The 17,709-nt window shown below is 39.3% G+C and overlaps 1 protein-coding gene across 2 annotated transcripts; it reads left to right on the forward strand.

Annotated features, from left to right (window-relative positions):
- The first annotated feature begins 3,982 nt into the window (after positions 1-3,982).
- LOC113105871 (UDP-glucuronosyltransferase 2B31-like) lies at positions 3,983-9,011 on the forward strand. 2 transcript variants are annotated; one of them, XM_026267235.1, is made up of 3 exons: positions 3,983-4,601; positions 6,127-6,185; positions 6,719-9,011. In XM_026267235.1, exon 3 carries the CDS (start codon positions 6,730-6,732, stop codon positions 8,308-8,310), a length of 1,581 nt encoding a protein of 526 aa, XP_026123020.1. In that variant the 5' UTR covers positions 3,983-4,601; positions 6,127-6,185; positions 6,719-6,729; the 3' UTR covers positions 8,311-9,011. The 2 variants fall into 2 exon arrangements, with proteins under 2 accessions (XP_026123020.1, XP_026123019.1); XM_026267234.1 differs by lacking the exon at positions 6,127-6,185 and having other exon boundaries at positions 3,984-4,601.
- The last annotated feature ends 8,698 nt before the right edge of the window (positions 9,012-17,709 follow it).

Below are 17,709 nucleotides of genomic sequence, written 5' to 3' on the forward strand. Positions count from 1 at the left end.
TCAACAACATCATCAACCCTCCTTCCGGTGAAACTGCGGTGGAAGAATCACTCTCACGAATGTCACGCCCTTCTGGACTCCGGAGCCGAAGGTAATTTCATTGATTCTTCCCTTGCACATCACCTGAACATTCCTGTCCTACCTGTGTCTCTCCCCATCCATGTCACCGCACTCAACGGCCAGGAACTGCCTCACGTCACACACCACACAGAACCCATCACACTACTCACTTCTGGAAATCATCGCAAAACCATATCCTTTTTTCTCATGGACTCCCCTGTTGCTCCCATTGTGTTAGGTCACCCCTGGTTAACTAAACATAATCCACGAGTGGAATGGGGTTCCAACACAGTCACATTGTGGAGTGAAAGTCGTCATGAGTCTTGTCTGGTTTCTGCTTATCCCTGTTTCTGTCTTTCAGAAGGAGAACATGGCTTTGCCAAACGTGCCTGTAGAGTATCTGGACCTGAAGGAAGTGTTCAGTAAGTCCAGTGCTGCTTTTCTTCCTCCGCATCGTCCCTACGACTGTGCCATAGATTTAGTGTCAGGTAAGTCTCCGCCTAAGGGCAAGTTATACTCTCTTTCTATTCCTGAGAGGGAGGCCATGGAGAAATACATTTCTGATTCCTTAGCGTCTGGGTTCATCCGTCCTTCCTCTTCTCCAGCGGGGGCGGGATTCTTTTTTGTGGGTAAGAAGGATGGTTCTCTGTGACCTTGCATTGATTACCGAGAGCTGAACAACATCGCGATAAAGAACACCTATCCTTTACCACTCATGTCTTCAGCTTTCGAGAGGTTGCAGGGAGCATCTGTATTCGCAAAATTGGATTTACGCAATGCTTATCATTTGGTTCGCATCAGAAAGAGGGATGAATGGAAAACCGCCTTTAATACCCCTAGAGGGCACTTTGAATACTTGGTGATGCCGTTCGGGCTCTCCAACTCGCCCGGGGTTTTCCAAGCACTCGTTAATGACGTGTTGAGAGATATGGTAGATCAGTTTATATATGTTTACCTGGATGACATACTGATTTTTTCTTCATCTCTCCAGGAACACGTTCAACACGTCAGACGAGTGCTCCAGAGGTTACTTGAGAATGGGCTTTTTGTCAAGGCTAAGAAATGCGTATTCCATGCACAGTCTGTTCCCTTCCTAGGGTATATCGTCTCGTCCGAGGGAATATGTATGGACCCTGACAAGGTTAAGGCTGTGATAGATTGGCCATCTCCAGATTCCCATAAGGCCCTACAGTGGTTTCTGGGGTTTGCCAATTTCAATCGCTGTTTAATTCACAATTTCAGCCAACTAGCCTCACCTCTGACAGCCTTGACCTCTCCCAGTACTCCGTTCAGGTTGTCGGACGCAGCTGAGGCTGCGTTCGCTAACCTCAAAAGCCGCTTCATTTCGGCTCTCATCCTTGTGGCCCCTGATCCCACACGGCAGTTCGTGGTGGAGGTCGACGCGTCAGAGGTGGGGGTAGGAGCAGTGTTGTCTCAACATTGCATGTTGCGCGTTTTTCTCTCATCGATTATCTCTTGCTGAACGTAATTAGGACATTGGCAATAGAGAGTTGTTGGCCATCAAATTAGCGTTAGAGGAGTGGCGTCACTGGCTGGAAGGTTCAGGGGTACCTTTTATTGTTTGGACCGATCATAAGAATTTAGAGTACATTAGAACTGCCAAAAGACTCAATTTCCAGGCAGGCTCGGTGGGCACTTTTTTTTGGTCGCTTTAAGTTTACTTTATCGAACCGCCCGGTGACTCCCAAGTGTATTTTACCTGAGAAGTTAGTGGTCTCAGCACTCGTATGGGAGGTCAAGTTGAAGGTCAAGATGGCCGTACAAGGGGTAATGCCTCCGTCTGGTAGTCCACCGAACCATTTATTTGTGCCGGAGGAGTTAAGGTCCGAGGTTGTCCAGTGGGGTCATTGTTCTAATGTAGCTTGTCACCCAGGGATAAGTAGAACTAATGGGTTGGTTTAACAACGATTCTGGTGGCCACATATGGCTCGTGATGTCTGCGATTTTGTTTTGGCTTGCTCAGTTTGCGCCAGTGGTAAGTCATCTAACCGGCCTCCTGATGGGCTTCTTCAACCGCTTTCTGGCCCTTCGAGACCCTGGTCCCACATCGCACTAGATTTTGTTACCGCCCTCCCGCCCTCTAATGGCATGACGGTCGTTTTGACCGTAGTGGACCGGTTCTCGAAGGCGGCACATTTCATTCCCTTGCCCAAATTAGCTACAGCCAAGGAGACAGCGGTCACTGTCCTACATCATGTCTTTTGGCTTCATGGCCTCCCGGTAGACGTGGTTTCTGACAGGGGATCTCAATTCATATCCAAATTTTGGAAAGAGTTTTGTAAAGTGCTAGGAGCGTCAGTTAGCTTGTCTTCCCGTTATCATCCCCAAAGTAACAGACAGTCTGAGTGAGCCAACCAAGATTTAGAGAGGACGTTGCGATGTTTGGTCTCCAAGAATCCTTCTTCCTGGAGTCAACAACTCTCTATGGTGGAGTATGCCCACAATTTGTTGCCAGTGTCAGCTACGGGTCTTTCCCTGTTTCAGTGCAGTTTAGGTTACCAGCCACCAGTTTTTCCCAGTTTGGAATCCGCTCACGCGTTTGTCCAGAGGTGCTACCGCACCTGGACCAGAGCCCGCGAGACTCTGCTCCGGGTAAGTGAGCGCACTAAGGCCAAGGCTGAATGCCGCCGGTCAAAGCCTCCCGTTTACGTCGTTGGTCAAAAGGTGTGGCTTTCTACTAGTAACATTCCTCTGCGTTCCGTCTCTAAGGAAATAGCTCCCAAATTTATTGGCCCGTTTACTACTATCACCAAGATCATTAGTCCGGTGACAGTCCGCCTCAAACTACCTCCAGCGTATAGGAGGATACACAAGGCGTTTTGGTAAAGGATTAATAGGGTGTTTGAGGCCATCTGTTTTGCTGAACGAGGATGTTTGCGCTCCAGATCCACAGTGATAGGACAGACAGATGAAGAGAGTAACCCAGTCGGAGGAGCTGGAGGGGAGGTGGGATTTAGGAAATTAAGAAATAGGGACAAGTTCCTAACAGTAAGGGCTTGGCCATCAATGATGAGACAGATATCTTGTTCTGAACACTGAAGTACTCCATAGCAAGATCTGGAGATTGACACACGGTACAGAGTGTCCAGTATCATTCGTTCCACCTCACAAATGGATTATTATCTACAAACACGAACAGGTTATTCCAGGAGGGATAGATGCGGAACAAATCAAAACCGAAATGCATTGATTCTGATTTGAAATTAACTTTTTTTTTTCCTAGGGTGCTGTCAGAAATGCTTATTGGTCAACATTAAGATATTTGCATTTTATTGGTTGTATGGTAAGCTCTTACTGTTTATGTAGATGATGTATGTCGATTCATACTGTTTTATTTATTCATTTATTTTATATATAATGTATTTTTAATGTAAAACAAATTAGAATATTATTAGGATTTGATAAAATACCAAAAAAATTAATACAGATATGTGCTATTATAACCATGTCTTGTGTATATGTGAAATGCCTTTGTGTCCAAAATTAAACCTGTGTTTTATGCACGTATTAATCCGCCTACTTCGGTTCCCCCGCCGCCGTGTCTCGTAGATGGGGAATCTTCGGTTAATCATATTCTGGACTCAAGACGGAGGGGACGAGGATTCCAGTACCTGGTGGACTGGGAAGGTTACGGTCCGGAGGAGAGGAGTTGGGTACCTGCTAGGGACATATTGGATCACTCTCTTATTGATGACTACAATCAGCAGGTATGCCCTTCTGGGAACTCCAAGAGGAGCTCTTGGGGGAGGGGGGGGGGGGTTTGCCATGTTCTCTGGGTGTTTGCACTTTGTGGTGAAGTCTGTGTGTTTCGCGTCTGCACTGATTAGTTTGTGGGTGTCTCCGTTAATTGTCATCAGCAGCAGCTGTCACCCATTACTCATCCCCTATATATTGGCTTGTCTCACGTCTTGTGTTTGTGAGATCGTTGTTTAATGTCGCTTACTCTGTTTGTTTGGCTTCAGTGTTGTCTGCGTTTGGATGTCCGTGTTTTCCCGGAACCTCATCCACTCTACGCACTTCCAATCAGCTACCAACACTTACCTTCGGCTCTATTCCCCACAGTTCCTGTGTCATACTCTCCTGCTGCCTTCTCACCGTCATCATCCGGATTCCTCACCACCTCACCACCATCTTGGATTGTTGTCTTCCCAGCATCATTGTCTTTTTCCTGTTTGTTTATTTATTTTCATTAAATCGTCTAACTCGCTATTGTTTCCAGTCCTTCCTTCGCCCCACCGTCACAGGATCAATGAAGAAGTTTCCTCTTCTTCTCTCGGATTGAAAGCTGATCCAAATCTTTGACCACAGGCCACTTTAGATCTCGGATTACAAAGTAGATGAAGCAGGTTTGGCAAAGGCAGGTGGTTTGCCTGTTTTAGCGTGTCTTATACAGTGTGGCTGGACATGATCATATCTGTGTTGAGTGCATCAGTATAAATTTGGGAAATCCAAAACTTGTTTTGGCAGTGTTTGCACCAGACAGCCGGAGCATCGACAGAATTGGCGGAGTCGTACAAAAGGTAAAGTAAATCTTTACCCACATATGTTTTAGTTCATATACTGCTAATGCCTTAACCTCCTGAGAACCAGAAATATACAGCTTTGTAAATTTAGTATTTTTATCATGTCATTACTTTGTTTAGAGCATAAGAAAATGGCACAAAAAAAAATCATATGTTGCGCTATGTCCTCCACGACTCCGTTTTCTAAAAATAAGTAATGACAAGAATAGACATGAAAAAGCAAAAACAATGTTTGTTTTTTTTTTTTTCTAAATCAATAGATTTTTAGTTTTGAGGATTTTTTCTATACCAAACTTTGTTTAAGGATGGTTCTAAAATATGTATGTAAGTATGTAATAAAAAATAATTACAATTAAACAAAATCATTTGATATACCTTTTTGATTTATGCAATATGTGTTTAAAAATCCAATAAACTACTTTTCCCATTAAGCACAATATTATCTATGCACTGTTTCTAATTTGCATAATAAAGTGCTGTTGGGACAGCATGTTGGAAAAAGAAGTTTAATAATTGTAATAAGTGTAAATTAACCAGATCTTCATAATAATATCTAATATTTCATAAGAATATTGATACAGATTGGACAGATTTTCATAGTAATGTCTAATATTTCATAAGAATATTGTTTCCCTATCCAATTATTTTGTCTTCAAAATGCATAATGAACATGCTTTTAATCCTCTTGTCCTCTACAGTGGACATGTATGAATTATATTTTTTTCATAACAGGCATATTTTGATTTAAAGCCCAATGTAACATTTTCCTGAGATGTTGATTTATGACAAACTATTTTTAAATTAATCAGATTTTTTAATTATAATTACCAAATTTTATCCTATATCTAAAAGGATGTACAAAATTATCACTAAATTAATGTCAGCTATTTTTAAAAACCAAGGAGAGGGAGTGTTCAAGGTGAAACATCCGGTTATTTGGGTTCTCTGGAAAGCACTGAATGTGCTCTGTACAGGACATCCAGACTAAAACTGTGACATGTGAGGTCTGATGATTTCATGTGTTATCATAATGTTTCAAATGTTAATTCCTCTACTGGCACAAGGCATGATGTAACTTGTTGAAAAGCCTCTTGAAGGCGTTTTTTTTTTTGTTTTTTTTGGTAAAGGATTAATAGGGTGTTTGAGGCCATCTGTTCTGCTGAACGAGGATGTTTGCGCTCCAGATCCACAGTGACAGGACAGACAGATGAAGAGAGTAACCCAGTCGGAGGAGCTGGAGGGGAGGTGGGATTTAGGAAAGAAAGAGATAGGGACAAGTTCCTAACAGTAAGGGCTTGGCCATCAATGATGAGACAGATATCTTGTTCTGAACACTGAAGTACTCCAGAGCAAGATCTGGAGATTGACACACGGTACAGAGTGTCCAGTATCATTCGTTCCACCTCACAAATGGATTATTATCTACAAACACGAACAGGTTATTCCAGGAGGGATAGATGCGGAACGAATCAAAAACAAAAGTGCATTCATTCTGATTTGAAATTAACTTTTTTTTTCTAAGGTGCTGTCAGAAATGCTCATTGGTCAACATTAAGATATTTTCATTGTATTGGTTGTATGGTAAGCTCTTACTATTTATGTAGTTGATGTATGTCGATTCATACTGTTTTATTTATTTGTTTATTTTATATATAATGTATTTTTAATGTAAAACAAATTCGAATATTATTAGGATTTAATAAAATACCAAAAAAATTAATACAATTATGTGCTATTATAACCATGTCTTGTGTATATGTGAAATGTCGGTCACACTTTATTTTAAGGTCCAATTCTTACTATTAACTAACCATTAACTATGACTTTTGCCTGAATTAACTCCTTATTTGCTGCTTATTAATAGTTTATAAGGTAGTTGTTAAGTTTAGGGTATTGGGTAGGATTATGGATGTCATGCATTATATGCTTTATAAGCACTAATAAACAGCTAATATGTTAATAATAGACATGCTAATAAGCAACTAGTTATTAGTGTGAATTGGACCCTATACTGAAGTGTTACCGAAATGTCTATGTGTTTATTTTGGAATAAAATGCCCTGATGTAATATTTATAAACATCTTGTGCTCTCTTTTCCTGTTTTGTTTTTTCAGCTTTCTGAAAGATGATGTCCAAACAGCTATCTTCACTCACTGGTCTTCTCTTTGTGATTTGCTGCTGTCATGGTGGGAATATCCTGGTGTGGCCCGAGGATTGTAGCCACTGGGTGAACATGAAAGTCATTTTGAGAAACCTCCACAGCCACAGTCATAGCCTTACCGTGGTGCGTTCCTCTAAAAGTTGGTATATCCAAGAAAATACTTCCCTTTACAGCACCATCACAGTCGACCCAATGGAGACCGAAGATGTGGGCTCTGACTACTTCATGACGTTGATAGAGAGGTCACTGGAGCTGCAGAGGATGTCGCCTTTCTTCCGTTTCTTGGGACAGCAGAAAGATATCGCCAATGTGCTGAAGGTGTTTCACAATGGAGCGCTTCAAATGATTTCTGCCGTTTTGGACGATGCAGGACTTGTCAAACGCTTGCGAGAAGCTAAGTTTGATCTGGTGTTAACAGATCCTGCATTCCCAGCCGGTGTCCTCTTAGCCAAATTCCTCCAACTCCCCATGGTTTACAATGTACGTTGGCTAAATGCAGGGGATGCTCACATGCAAATTGCACCCTCTCCTCCGTCCTATGTCCCATTGTACAATTCATTGCTCCACTACCAAATGAACTTCCTACAGCGGACGGAAAATGTTCTATGGTATCTGATTAGCGTTTTCAAGGAGCGATGCATCATCGTGCCAATTTACAGTGAACTGCTTGAGCGCCATTTCCCTCCCGGCGCTGATCTGTTGTCAATGCAGCAATCTGCTGACATTTGGTTGATGAGAATGGACTTTGTTTTCGAGTTTCCACGGCCCTCCATGCCTAACGTGGTCTACATTGGGGGCTTTCAATGTCAGCCGCCTCAAGCACTTCCTGCGGAGCTGGAAGAGTTTATGCAGAGCTCCGGGGAGCATGGCGTTGTCATCATGTCCTTGGGAACAGTAGTCAGCGCTCTTCCTACAGCGATCACAGAGGCCATTGCTACAGCTTTTGCTGAGATCCCTCAGAAAGTCTTGTGGCGCTACCACGGGGAACGACCCTCAACTCTGGGAAACAACACTTTACTTCAAGAGTGGTTTCCTCAGAATGATCTGCTAGGCCATCCAAAGACTCGTGCGTTTGTCACTCATGGGGGCACCAATGGTATGTACGAAGCTATTTACCATGGAGTTCCCGTCTTAGCTTTGCCGCTCCTCTTCGACCAGTTTGACAATGTTCTGCGACTGCAGGTTCGAGGTGCGGCTCGAGTTCTTCAGGTCGCAACACTTACATCGCAAGAATTCCTTGAAGCCCTCAAAGATGTCCTCGAGAACCCGCTGTACCGAAGCAGCGTGCGCAAACTATCAGAGCTACACCGCGATCAACCCTTGACTCCTCTTGAAAGCGCCACTTTTTGGATCGAGTATGTTATCAGACACAAAGGAGCAGCTCACCTTCGTCCAGAGGGGAATAACTTGCCTTGGTACTCTTATCATAGCTTAGATGTGTTGGCTTTTCTACTGACATTCATTGTGATTGCTCTTTTGGCCTCAGTATATGTCTGCAAGCTTTTGTGTTGCAGGAAGTCAATCAAAAAGAGGAAGGTGGAATGAATCGAGCTTGAACATTTGATATGTTATTTTTGAAGAGCTGATGAAACACTGAATTAAATGCAGCAGACCAATATTATTCTTATTTTTCATATCTAATTATGTTACAAAAGATGTACTGCTTAAGTCATTCCTGTAGCATGGTGCTAGCAACACCAAGGTCATTGGTTTTATTTCCAGGGAAAGCTTGAACTGATTAAATGTGTATGCAATGTGATTTGCTTTGGATATAAGTCTATCAAATGCGTGAATGTAATAATATGTGAATGGAAAAGCTCTCTTTTGGTAAACCTGAGTTTGTTTTATTAATATGACTATGGAATGGGGGAAAATGTAAATGCAAATTTGTAAATGCAATGCCAGAATATTGTCAAACAATACTTTAGGATTCTCAGTACCAGATGTGATATCAAACAAGTATGTTTCTAATTTTATGGTCACGACTAATCAAACTCATGTAAGTTCAATAATGAAGTATAGCAATCTTTGTACTTTTTTGTGCATTAAATTCTTAGAACTGTATGCTGATCTTTTTGTGGTGTATTCGCCAAATCCTCAACACTTTCTATGTTCATTAATCAACGTAATCTAGTTTCTTTATAGAAGCCAACAACATGTTTTTTTTTCATGTCAGCCTTGATATTGTTCCCTCTCCTACTGTGAATGCGTTTTAAATCATCAATAAAGGTTCAAGCGGCAACTTCTTTGCTTGTTTCAGTCCTAATCCACCTCCTGGTATTTCTTATCTCAGGTCATGAATTCTTTCCTGCTTTTATTCTCTTACCACACGTTCACATCTGCAGAAAAAAAGCCTCTACTGTTGGAATCAGCAGCATTCTTAATGCTCTTAACAAACATGCATGTTTAAAAATAAATCATTTAATTTATGCATGCAAGGTATGCATCACAAAACCAAAATTTCCCTAGGATTACTGGCATTTAAAACTTCTACTGTTCGGGGACTTTGCTTTTACATTGATTAGACACACCATTCAAAATTTCAGTGCAGGTCGGTAAGCGCGGGGTAGAGGGGTGTTCACAGGGGACATGGAAACAACTATAAGGGTGTTACAGCTTGTCTCTCAGTGGTCCTTCCATCTGAAAGAACAGCCTGGACTCTCTCATATCTTAGCCTCACATAATAGCCAGCAAGCAGGAGGGTGTTTTTGTTCTGAAGGAGAAAGGCTTCAGGATGTTGCTGCTCAAAAACAGTAGAAGTGACCTCGTGCTGGAGAAAATGATCAAAAAGCCCCTGGTCGGACAAGGCAGAACTTTCCGCTCTAATGTATACACAGGTTCATGCACATGTGCTGGAGCTGGACATGCAGAAGACACTCTCCAGACCTACACGAGGGGAGAATATTTATCATGGGCGGCAGTGGCTCATGTAGGTTATCTTCAAACCTGAAGGTTGGTCATTCAATCCCTGGCTCCACCTGACTAAGTGTCGAAGTGTCCTTGAGCAAGACACCTAACCCCAGCTGCTCCTGACGAGCTGGATGGCGCCTTGAATGGCTGACACCGCAGTCTGGCAACTTGTAAAGCGCTTTGGATGGCCATGGGGTCTGTTGAAAGCGCTATATAATTGCAGTCCATTTACCATTACCTTTTTAAGGAATATAAGCACAGGTTCTGGAACAACCGGTGTTTTGTCTGGTAATTGCTGTGGAGTCTCATGACAGACATTTATTTCATAGTTAAAACGGTATCGTGTGACATCTACTCAGGTTGCTTAACCATTGTCTGAGGTTGCTGGGAGGAGTGGTTAGATTGAACATGTATAATGAACATTTAGAAGATTCAAATGTCGTGGACGAGACATGCTTCTGAGTAAGTCAACATCCATCTATATGTCAAAGAACAACTGGAGATGAAAAGTATAATATTTTTGTCTGATGTTGAGTTTTCTCATGTTATGTTTGATATTAATATTTAGTATGGTTTGTCTGAATAAAAAAAAAATAAGTGAATTTAAACATTACAACATAAAAAAAATACAAAATATGTTTTTGAAGTAATTGTTATTGCATTTATTTGCTGTATTTATATGATTAAAATACAGTAATTTATTCCTGTGATGGCAAAGCTAAATACTTCAGTCGTCAGTGTCTCATGATTCAGGCTGATTTGCTGCTCAATAAACATTTCTTTTCTATATTTAGTTTTTCTTTATAAAATTTATGTTATGAATGTTAAAAAACAGCTGTTTAATCCATTTGGAAAACATAATTGTTTTATTTATTTATTAATTTTATTCTTTGATGTATAAAATGTTATATATACACAACATTTAATTGAAATAGAAATCTTTGGTAACAATGTACAAGTCTTTAATATCACTTCTGATTATTTTGAAAAGTATTATTATTTTTTTTTTAAAGTCTTACTGACCCCAAACTTGTGAGTGGTAGAGTATATTAATTTATTAAACATAACATTTTAAATGTTGTTAAATTCTTAGTGTTTTCAAAGATTCACTCTGTGTGTTAGATGATGGCAAAGGTAATGTCTTCTCAATGTACCAAAGTGATCATTTTTTCATTCGATGATAAATTGATAATAATAAATCATAAATCCGTTAGTCGTGACTGTCAGGGCTGCGCTTTACGAATCAGCTCACGTGATGCGCGCGTCCGTCAAACGATTCCGAACAGAAGCGATGCGCGCGACTCGATGAAGGAGAGGAAGCGCCCAGAAGAAACAGTGACCAGTAGCAACATCAGTGACCAGTTCAGGGCTTCAGGTGCGGGTCAGGTCCATCTGGAAATACGCTAAACACTGCTCTTATACATTGTATCAGATAAATGCAGGCTTTGTGAGCAGAAGATAAAAAAATGTTGTCTGAATATTTGTATGAAATATAAGTTTATTAAATCTAGGGTATTTAAGTAATTTTAAGATAAATAACCTTCTTTGCTAACAGATTGAAATGTAGACCTGCTGGTGAAGAAGTGACAGGAAAGAAAATTACAATTTCTTTAAAAATGCAGTTCACTTGTGCATTGCACCTCTTCTACATTGAGCATGTTTTTAACTTCTAAATAAAATGTATTTATATTTTTATGGGGGGCAGGGGGTAATGAGGTCAATCTCGGGCGATGCTAGTCTCAGCCTCAGACATCAAACACATGGATCATTGGCTAAACATCTGATGCATACGGCACACTTTACTGGAAACACTTCAGGAGTTTCAAAGTCCTCATCTGATTGGTTGAATTCCACAGAATTTCCAGGAGACGTGTGCTGCATTTATTAACCGTCCACCTGGAAACAAAGATGCCAATGGCACCAAACCCCCTCTAATGGAAGAACAAAGCCATCATGTTTATAACTGTGTCAGTGAGCATTTATCAGGATCTACCAAACGCTAGATTAGTATGTGAGAAATGTCAAGATTGTGGCTTAGAGATTTACACACTGGTCTGTTATTGTGACATTTCCACGCCCATAAACATGACGTGGCACAAAATGAAATGTGATTGGTTGCATATGGCCTCTCGGGGCGGTCCTTGGCCATTTAAAGCAGCCAGGGTTCCCAGAGCTTTTGCCGTCAGACATATATTAAATCGTTCATTTTATTATTATTTCTTAGAAATGTATGAATATTATTAATCAGCCAAATCAATCTGGTGCAACCAAAAAAAAAAAAAAAAAACTAAAACTAAAACAGGAAGTGATATCACAGGGAGGGCATCTGCTGACCCCGTGTGTCAATGTCAACAAGTCTTTTAAAATAACAACTTAATGACAAGATAGGGATAGTTCGGGTTGTAAAATGATGTATATGTATAAATAATTTATCATTTAAAAAATATTTTAAAATGGTTTTAAAAATAAGAAATGCACATGTATTATGCATTCATGGTGTAAAGTATATATTTTCATATTTTACTTCTGTATTTGATGTGTGTGTGTGTGTGTGTGTGTGTGTGCGCGTGTGTGTGTGTGTGTGTGTGTGTGTGTGTGTGTGTGTGTGTGTGTGTGTGTGTGTGTGTGTGTTTGTGTGTGTGTGTGTGTGTGTGTGTGTGTGTGTTTGTGTGTGTGTGTGTGTGTGTGTGTGTGTGTGTGTGTGTTTGTGTGTGTGTGTGTGTGTGTGTGTGCTCTTGCTCTTGTGTCATATCAGGACACAACTCTGTATAATGACATGGGTATGACACAGGTATTACAAGAAGAGGGTGACTTATGAGGACATAACCCATGCCCCCATTTTTCAAAACGCTTATAAATCATACAGAATGAGTTTTTTTGAGAAAGTAAAAATGCATAAAGTTTCCTGTGAGGGTTAGGGTTAGGTGTAGGGCCATAGAATATACAGTTTCTACAGTATAAAAACCATTACACCTATGGGATGAACCCACTTTTCACAAAAACAAATGTGTGTGTGTGTGTGTGTGTGTGTGTGTGTGTGTGTGTGGTTTTAAATTTATAGTATAAGATAAATAAAAAGTTTTTGAAACCCTATGAAACCAACATGAATACTGAGAGTACAAGTACATTTCTGAGAACTTGGCACGTGTGATTTGAATCTTTATTATCGCTGACGCTCTAATTTGTCATTGACTCCACCTGCATTGTTTACCTTAGAAAAACTTTTAACCAGCCCGTATTTATTGGCACATTAGTAACATGCTGTCTCAGCACACAGGCCTAGGAATGAATTAGTATGCCATGAAAAATGCCACTGCACAGATGACAAACACTGATACAACGTCTGTCTCTTTAAAGGAATGTACTGTAAACACAATCATAACTAAACCATGCATAACCTTTTGGCCTTTCTGTCCCCTTATTGACAGTCAGGTACACCTCTGCTTGAATCGGACTGACTCTATACGAAACTCCCCGTCTGTCGCAGATCATGAACGCCGCAGGAATCTCACAACCCTGGTCATCATCACAGTCATCTTCATTGTCATTTTTGGTTTCTATCACCTGGTGGTCGGCTACAGATTTGTTGAAAAGTGAACAAGATCAGTGTGCGGTGGAAATGTCCCTCTACCTTTACTATCAGATCTTCTACGGACTCAACACCCTTCTAGACCCTCTTTTCTACATCTTTCTTTGTTACGATGCTCGTCAAGGGCTTCTCTGCCCGTGCACCAGGGATCACGAATAACATCTTGTCCCAAAAGTCGCCTCAACCGCAGTGCAGATGTGTTGCTGTCTCATACAGATGCTAATCAGAGTTGGAGTCTTTGTTAATGTCTTATCAGGCTGAGATTTGACAAATGATCTGTCTCCTCTATGACAACATCAGTGATGTCCTTAAGACACGGCTGGTATGAAGCAGTGGCACTGTCAGTAAGAACCACACGTGTAAGAGCCTCAGCATCTCCCAGACGGCCTGAGGAGATTCTAATGCATTCTCTGTATTGCTTAAAATGCTGATGCATCTGATGAAAAAAATACAGTAAAAACAACAATATTGTAAGAAAAACTTCTATTTAAAAAAAAAAAAAGTCTATTTTAATGTATTTTCGTTTATGTCTGTGTTTGCAAAGCTGAATTTTCAGCAGCCGTTACTCCATGTGTCACATGATCCTTTAGAAACTGTCCTAATATGCTGATTTGGTGATCAAGAAACTTTTTTTTATTGTTATTGTAAATGTTAAAAACAGTTTTGCTGCTTAATATTTTTGTGGAAACCACGATGGTCAGTTTTCAGGATAATTTGATTAATGTGTGTTTAACCTGTTAACTGTCACTCACATTTTGAACATAGACTTGAATGTGCATGATCCAAACCTACATTTTTATAAATCATGACGGAAAACATTTTGTAACATGATTTTGATGGTAATGCAATGTCTGATTTTAAAATGGGATTCAAAGGATGAATTTTGAGATTTTAAGTTTTCAAGTGATATATAATTTCTGATGATTTCTAAAGTGTGATAGAGAAAAAGGCAACAAAGAAGACTTATTTTATGACAGAGGTCAGAACTCCTGTTATGATCTAGGTTTTTGAGGTGCACTCTTGCCATAAATAATCTATTACTTTTCCTACATAATTTTTCACAATAAAGATTGGTAAAATATCTATTTCGGAGTCTTAGACATCTCCAACGAGATATAGTTTGTCATGATTAAATTAGGATTTAATTGTAATATAGTGAAGTATAGGTACAGTGACAGTTAATAGGTTAAAAAGACAATGTTTATCTGCAATAGAAATGTATTGTAACATTGTAAAAGTCTTTACTTGCTTGTTTCCACATTGGGAGAAAAAAAGGAAATTGCCACTTATCTCATATTTCATACTTTTTTCTCAAAATCTTGAGTTTAAATCTCACAATTTACAGTCGGAAGTGTTAGATTAAAAGTTGCAATACCTTTTTATTTTTATTCTGTGGCTGAAACAAGCAAAAGGAACTGCGAAATATAAAATCAAGAGAAAAATCTGAAATTGTGAGAAAGAGTTGTAACTTGTATTTCGGACTTCTCTTACCTGTGAAATCTGAAAAAGTCAGAATTGTAAGATAAAAAATTAGGATAAATAATAATTTAAAAAAAAATCCTTAACAGCCAAAGATCCCGGATCACAGCCATAGACAGTAAAAGTCAGAGACCAGAGCAAAGGAAAAACTCTTCTGAAATGGTTTTAAGCATTTCCAAAACAGGTCTGACACCTACTGGAGGATATATGCAAAGGCGGGATTTGATCAGATTCTGCTTTGACTTTATGAATGTAACTACATGCCTACAGTGAGACTGCATGTGCTTGCTTTGGATGCATTTATACCAGTGGGCTGAAATGTATGCAGCTATCATACGTTCACCTCCGCAAGAAACTGTCTATATTCAGAATAGAAGAATGATGTACTGCTTACTGTGCAGTGTATGGCGCCTACTCTTTTTAAAATAGATTGTCAAACAGTACACAGTATGAGAATACAACAATAAGCACTAATAAACAGGAGTGTGCTGCATTGTTTTATACACTTCTGGTTCGATTGTCACACTGAAAATGAAAGCTCACATTAGATGCATAAGTGCATAGTATAGTGAAGTAAATGTTTTCAGTTCCCAGTTAATAAGGGGCATTTTACATTATAAATGCACATATTGAAAGGATTTATGTGCATTCTTATGACGTTATCTAACAATACAAGAATGATGTTTTTCTGTGCCTCTGGAAAGATTAGTCCCATGCCATTTACAGCCCAAATAACTGGCTCAAAACAAAAACCTGATGGCAGACATTAAGGAAATTTGACAGATTTCCAAATCAGTGTCTGCTGTATATACAATAATAACACTGAGTACCTTAAAAATATGTACTGTATAATACAATCTTTTCAATTTATATGTTCCTTGCAAAAAAAAAAAAAATATATTTAAATTTTGTCACAGCTGGTTTTAATATACAGCTATTGAATGGATGTCAATAGAGAAATATGCTATTTAGACCCAGATGGTATAGTTACTATTGAAAAACCTCTTCAAAGCTGTACCTAATTGCAAGACCACTTGACCAAATCAACAAGCATTGATTAATCCTTCATTTATAGATGCACTCAATGCTGATGCTCGGTGGATGAAAAAGGATGTCATTCAATTTGATTGATTCTACTTAAGCTCAAGATATTTTCTCTAGTTTCTACTATTATCACCATCCAAGACCTTGTGAGAACACACATATGGACATTGTGGGCTACATTGCCCTCTGCTGGTGGTGAAATGTCTCTACATATGAGTGTGTTTACTACTGAGAGTTGTTTTCTTTGGCTGAGCATCACAGTTTATGTCTGACTGTGTTTTCTTGCACCTGTTGGGCAGACTGACTGCGGTGTCATGTAAAATGATAAATCTGCCCCAGTGGGAAAGTTCTGTCATCAGCCTTTCGTGTACAAACCTTTTTGCTTGACTAATGCTTTGGGATCATCAAAATGTTTTTTGTTTTTTTTGTTTTTTTTCCCGTTGGAAAACTTACATGAAGTCTCTTATGCTAAGAAAGTTGCATTTATTTGATGAAAAAAAACTAAAAATAAAAAAAACAATTAAAATAGCAATATTGTGAAATAAATGGTTTTTTTTTAAATATCAGTGTTAAAAGCAATGAAGCTTAACAGTTTTTCAGCATTCTTTGGTTAATAAAACGTTCAAAAGAACATAATTTAATCAAAATAGAAATGTTTTTGTATCTTTTTTGATAAATCTTTTGATAAATGATGTATTTATTTTAATATAGTCTTTTCTGTTACTTTTGATCAGTTTAATGAACCAATGTTAAATAAAAACATAACATTTTTTTCTTTTTTTAAAGGCTGGTTTCTTGAGCACAAATTCATCATATTACACTGATTTCTGACGGATCGTGTGCAAAATGTATCTTATAAAACATTATTAGAAAAAAAAATCCACATTCACTTTATATCCTTGGCAAATGCACTGACTTAAATCTGTCGAAAAGTCCTCACATCCTCTGTTTTTTGACCCATGTCCTCCAGCATCTGCTGTCTTCAGCTGTTATAAGTCTTTAACCCCTTACTGAGTTTCCTCTTCCTCTCATTTGGTCAAACTGTTTGACGTGTCATTTCTCACCCATCAATAACTGACATCAAATCAGCCAACATCCTGACATTCACACCTTCCACAACTGTTGTTAGAATCCCAACATCCCGTGGACATCTGCTTATTCATGTATTCATCTATTTACCTTATTGATACCTTTGTTCCCTTTTATATCAGATATCAGTTTGGTGAAAATGTCATAGCAAGTGCAAGATAATAATAAAAAAATACATTAGTGTCCCTGTCGTGAAACAGATTTCATGATCCAACATCTGTTACACAAAAGTATTTTGGGAATATATTAGTGGTTATTCCATGTTGTTTGATTACAAATTGCATGGTATTGAAATGTTGCCACAAGGTACTTCAGCAAGGTACTTCAGTTTCATGCATTTTATTTCAGGTCTTGAGTCAAAAAGAAATATGCAGGATATTTGACATAAAAAATCAGTCAGTTCTGCCTGATGAATCAAAGCATATAAAGTGAAACCAGTGTGTTTCAAATTCAGTACCATTCATGATTATTTATCATGCGGTTGCACAGTGTTTGAGATTATGAAAGGCCCCAAAGCATCTGTTCCAAAAAAATCTGCGTAATATACATTTTCTCCCTAAGGTATGATATCGGTATACATAAAAAGAGAGCGTTTGGAAACTCGTCTTTCTTTACATAACATGCATCACAGTTTTTGTGAATCATTGGGTCTCCTCAAAAACAAGAGCCACCCAAATATAGCAACTACAAACCGGGCGAACCAAGAGCCGCGAGCGTTGGGTCCGTGTCGAGCGTCCCCCGACGGTTCCGCCAATCACAGCGCGAGGCTGTGTGTGAGTGACAACGCACTGGACCAATCACGGGGCGTGAAATGACGAGGGGTGGGGAAATCA

Source organism: Carassius auratus, chromosome 7 (assembly GCF_003368295.1).
Source record: "Carassius auratus strain Wakin chromosome 7, ASM336829v1, whole genome shotgun sequence".
Classification (NCBI taxonomy): domain Eukaryota; kingdom Metazoa; phylum Chordata; class Actinopteri; order Cypriniformes; family Cyprinidae; genus Carassius; species Carassius auratus.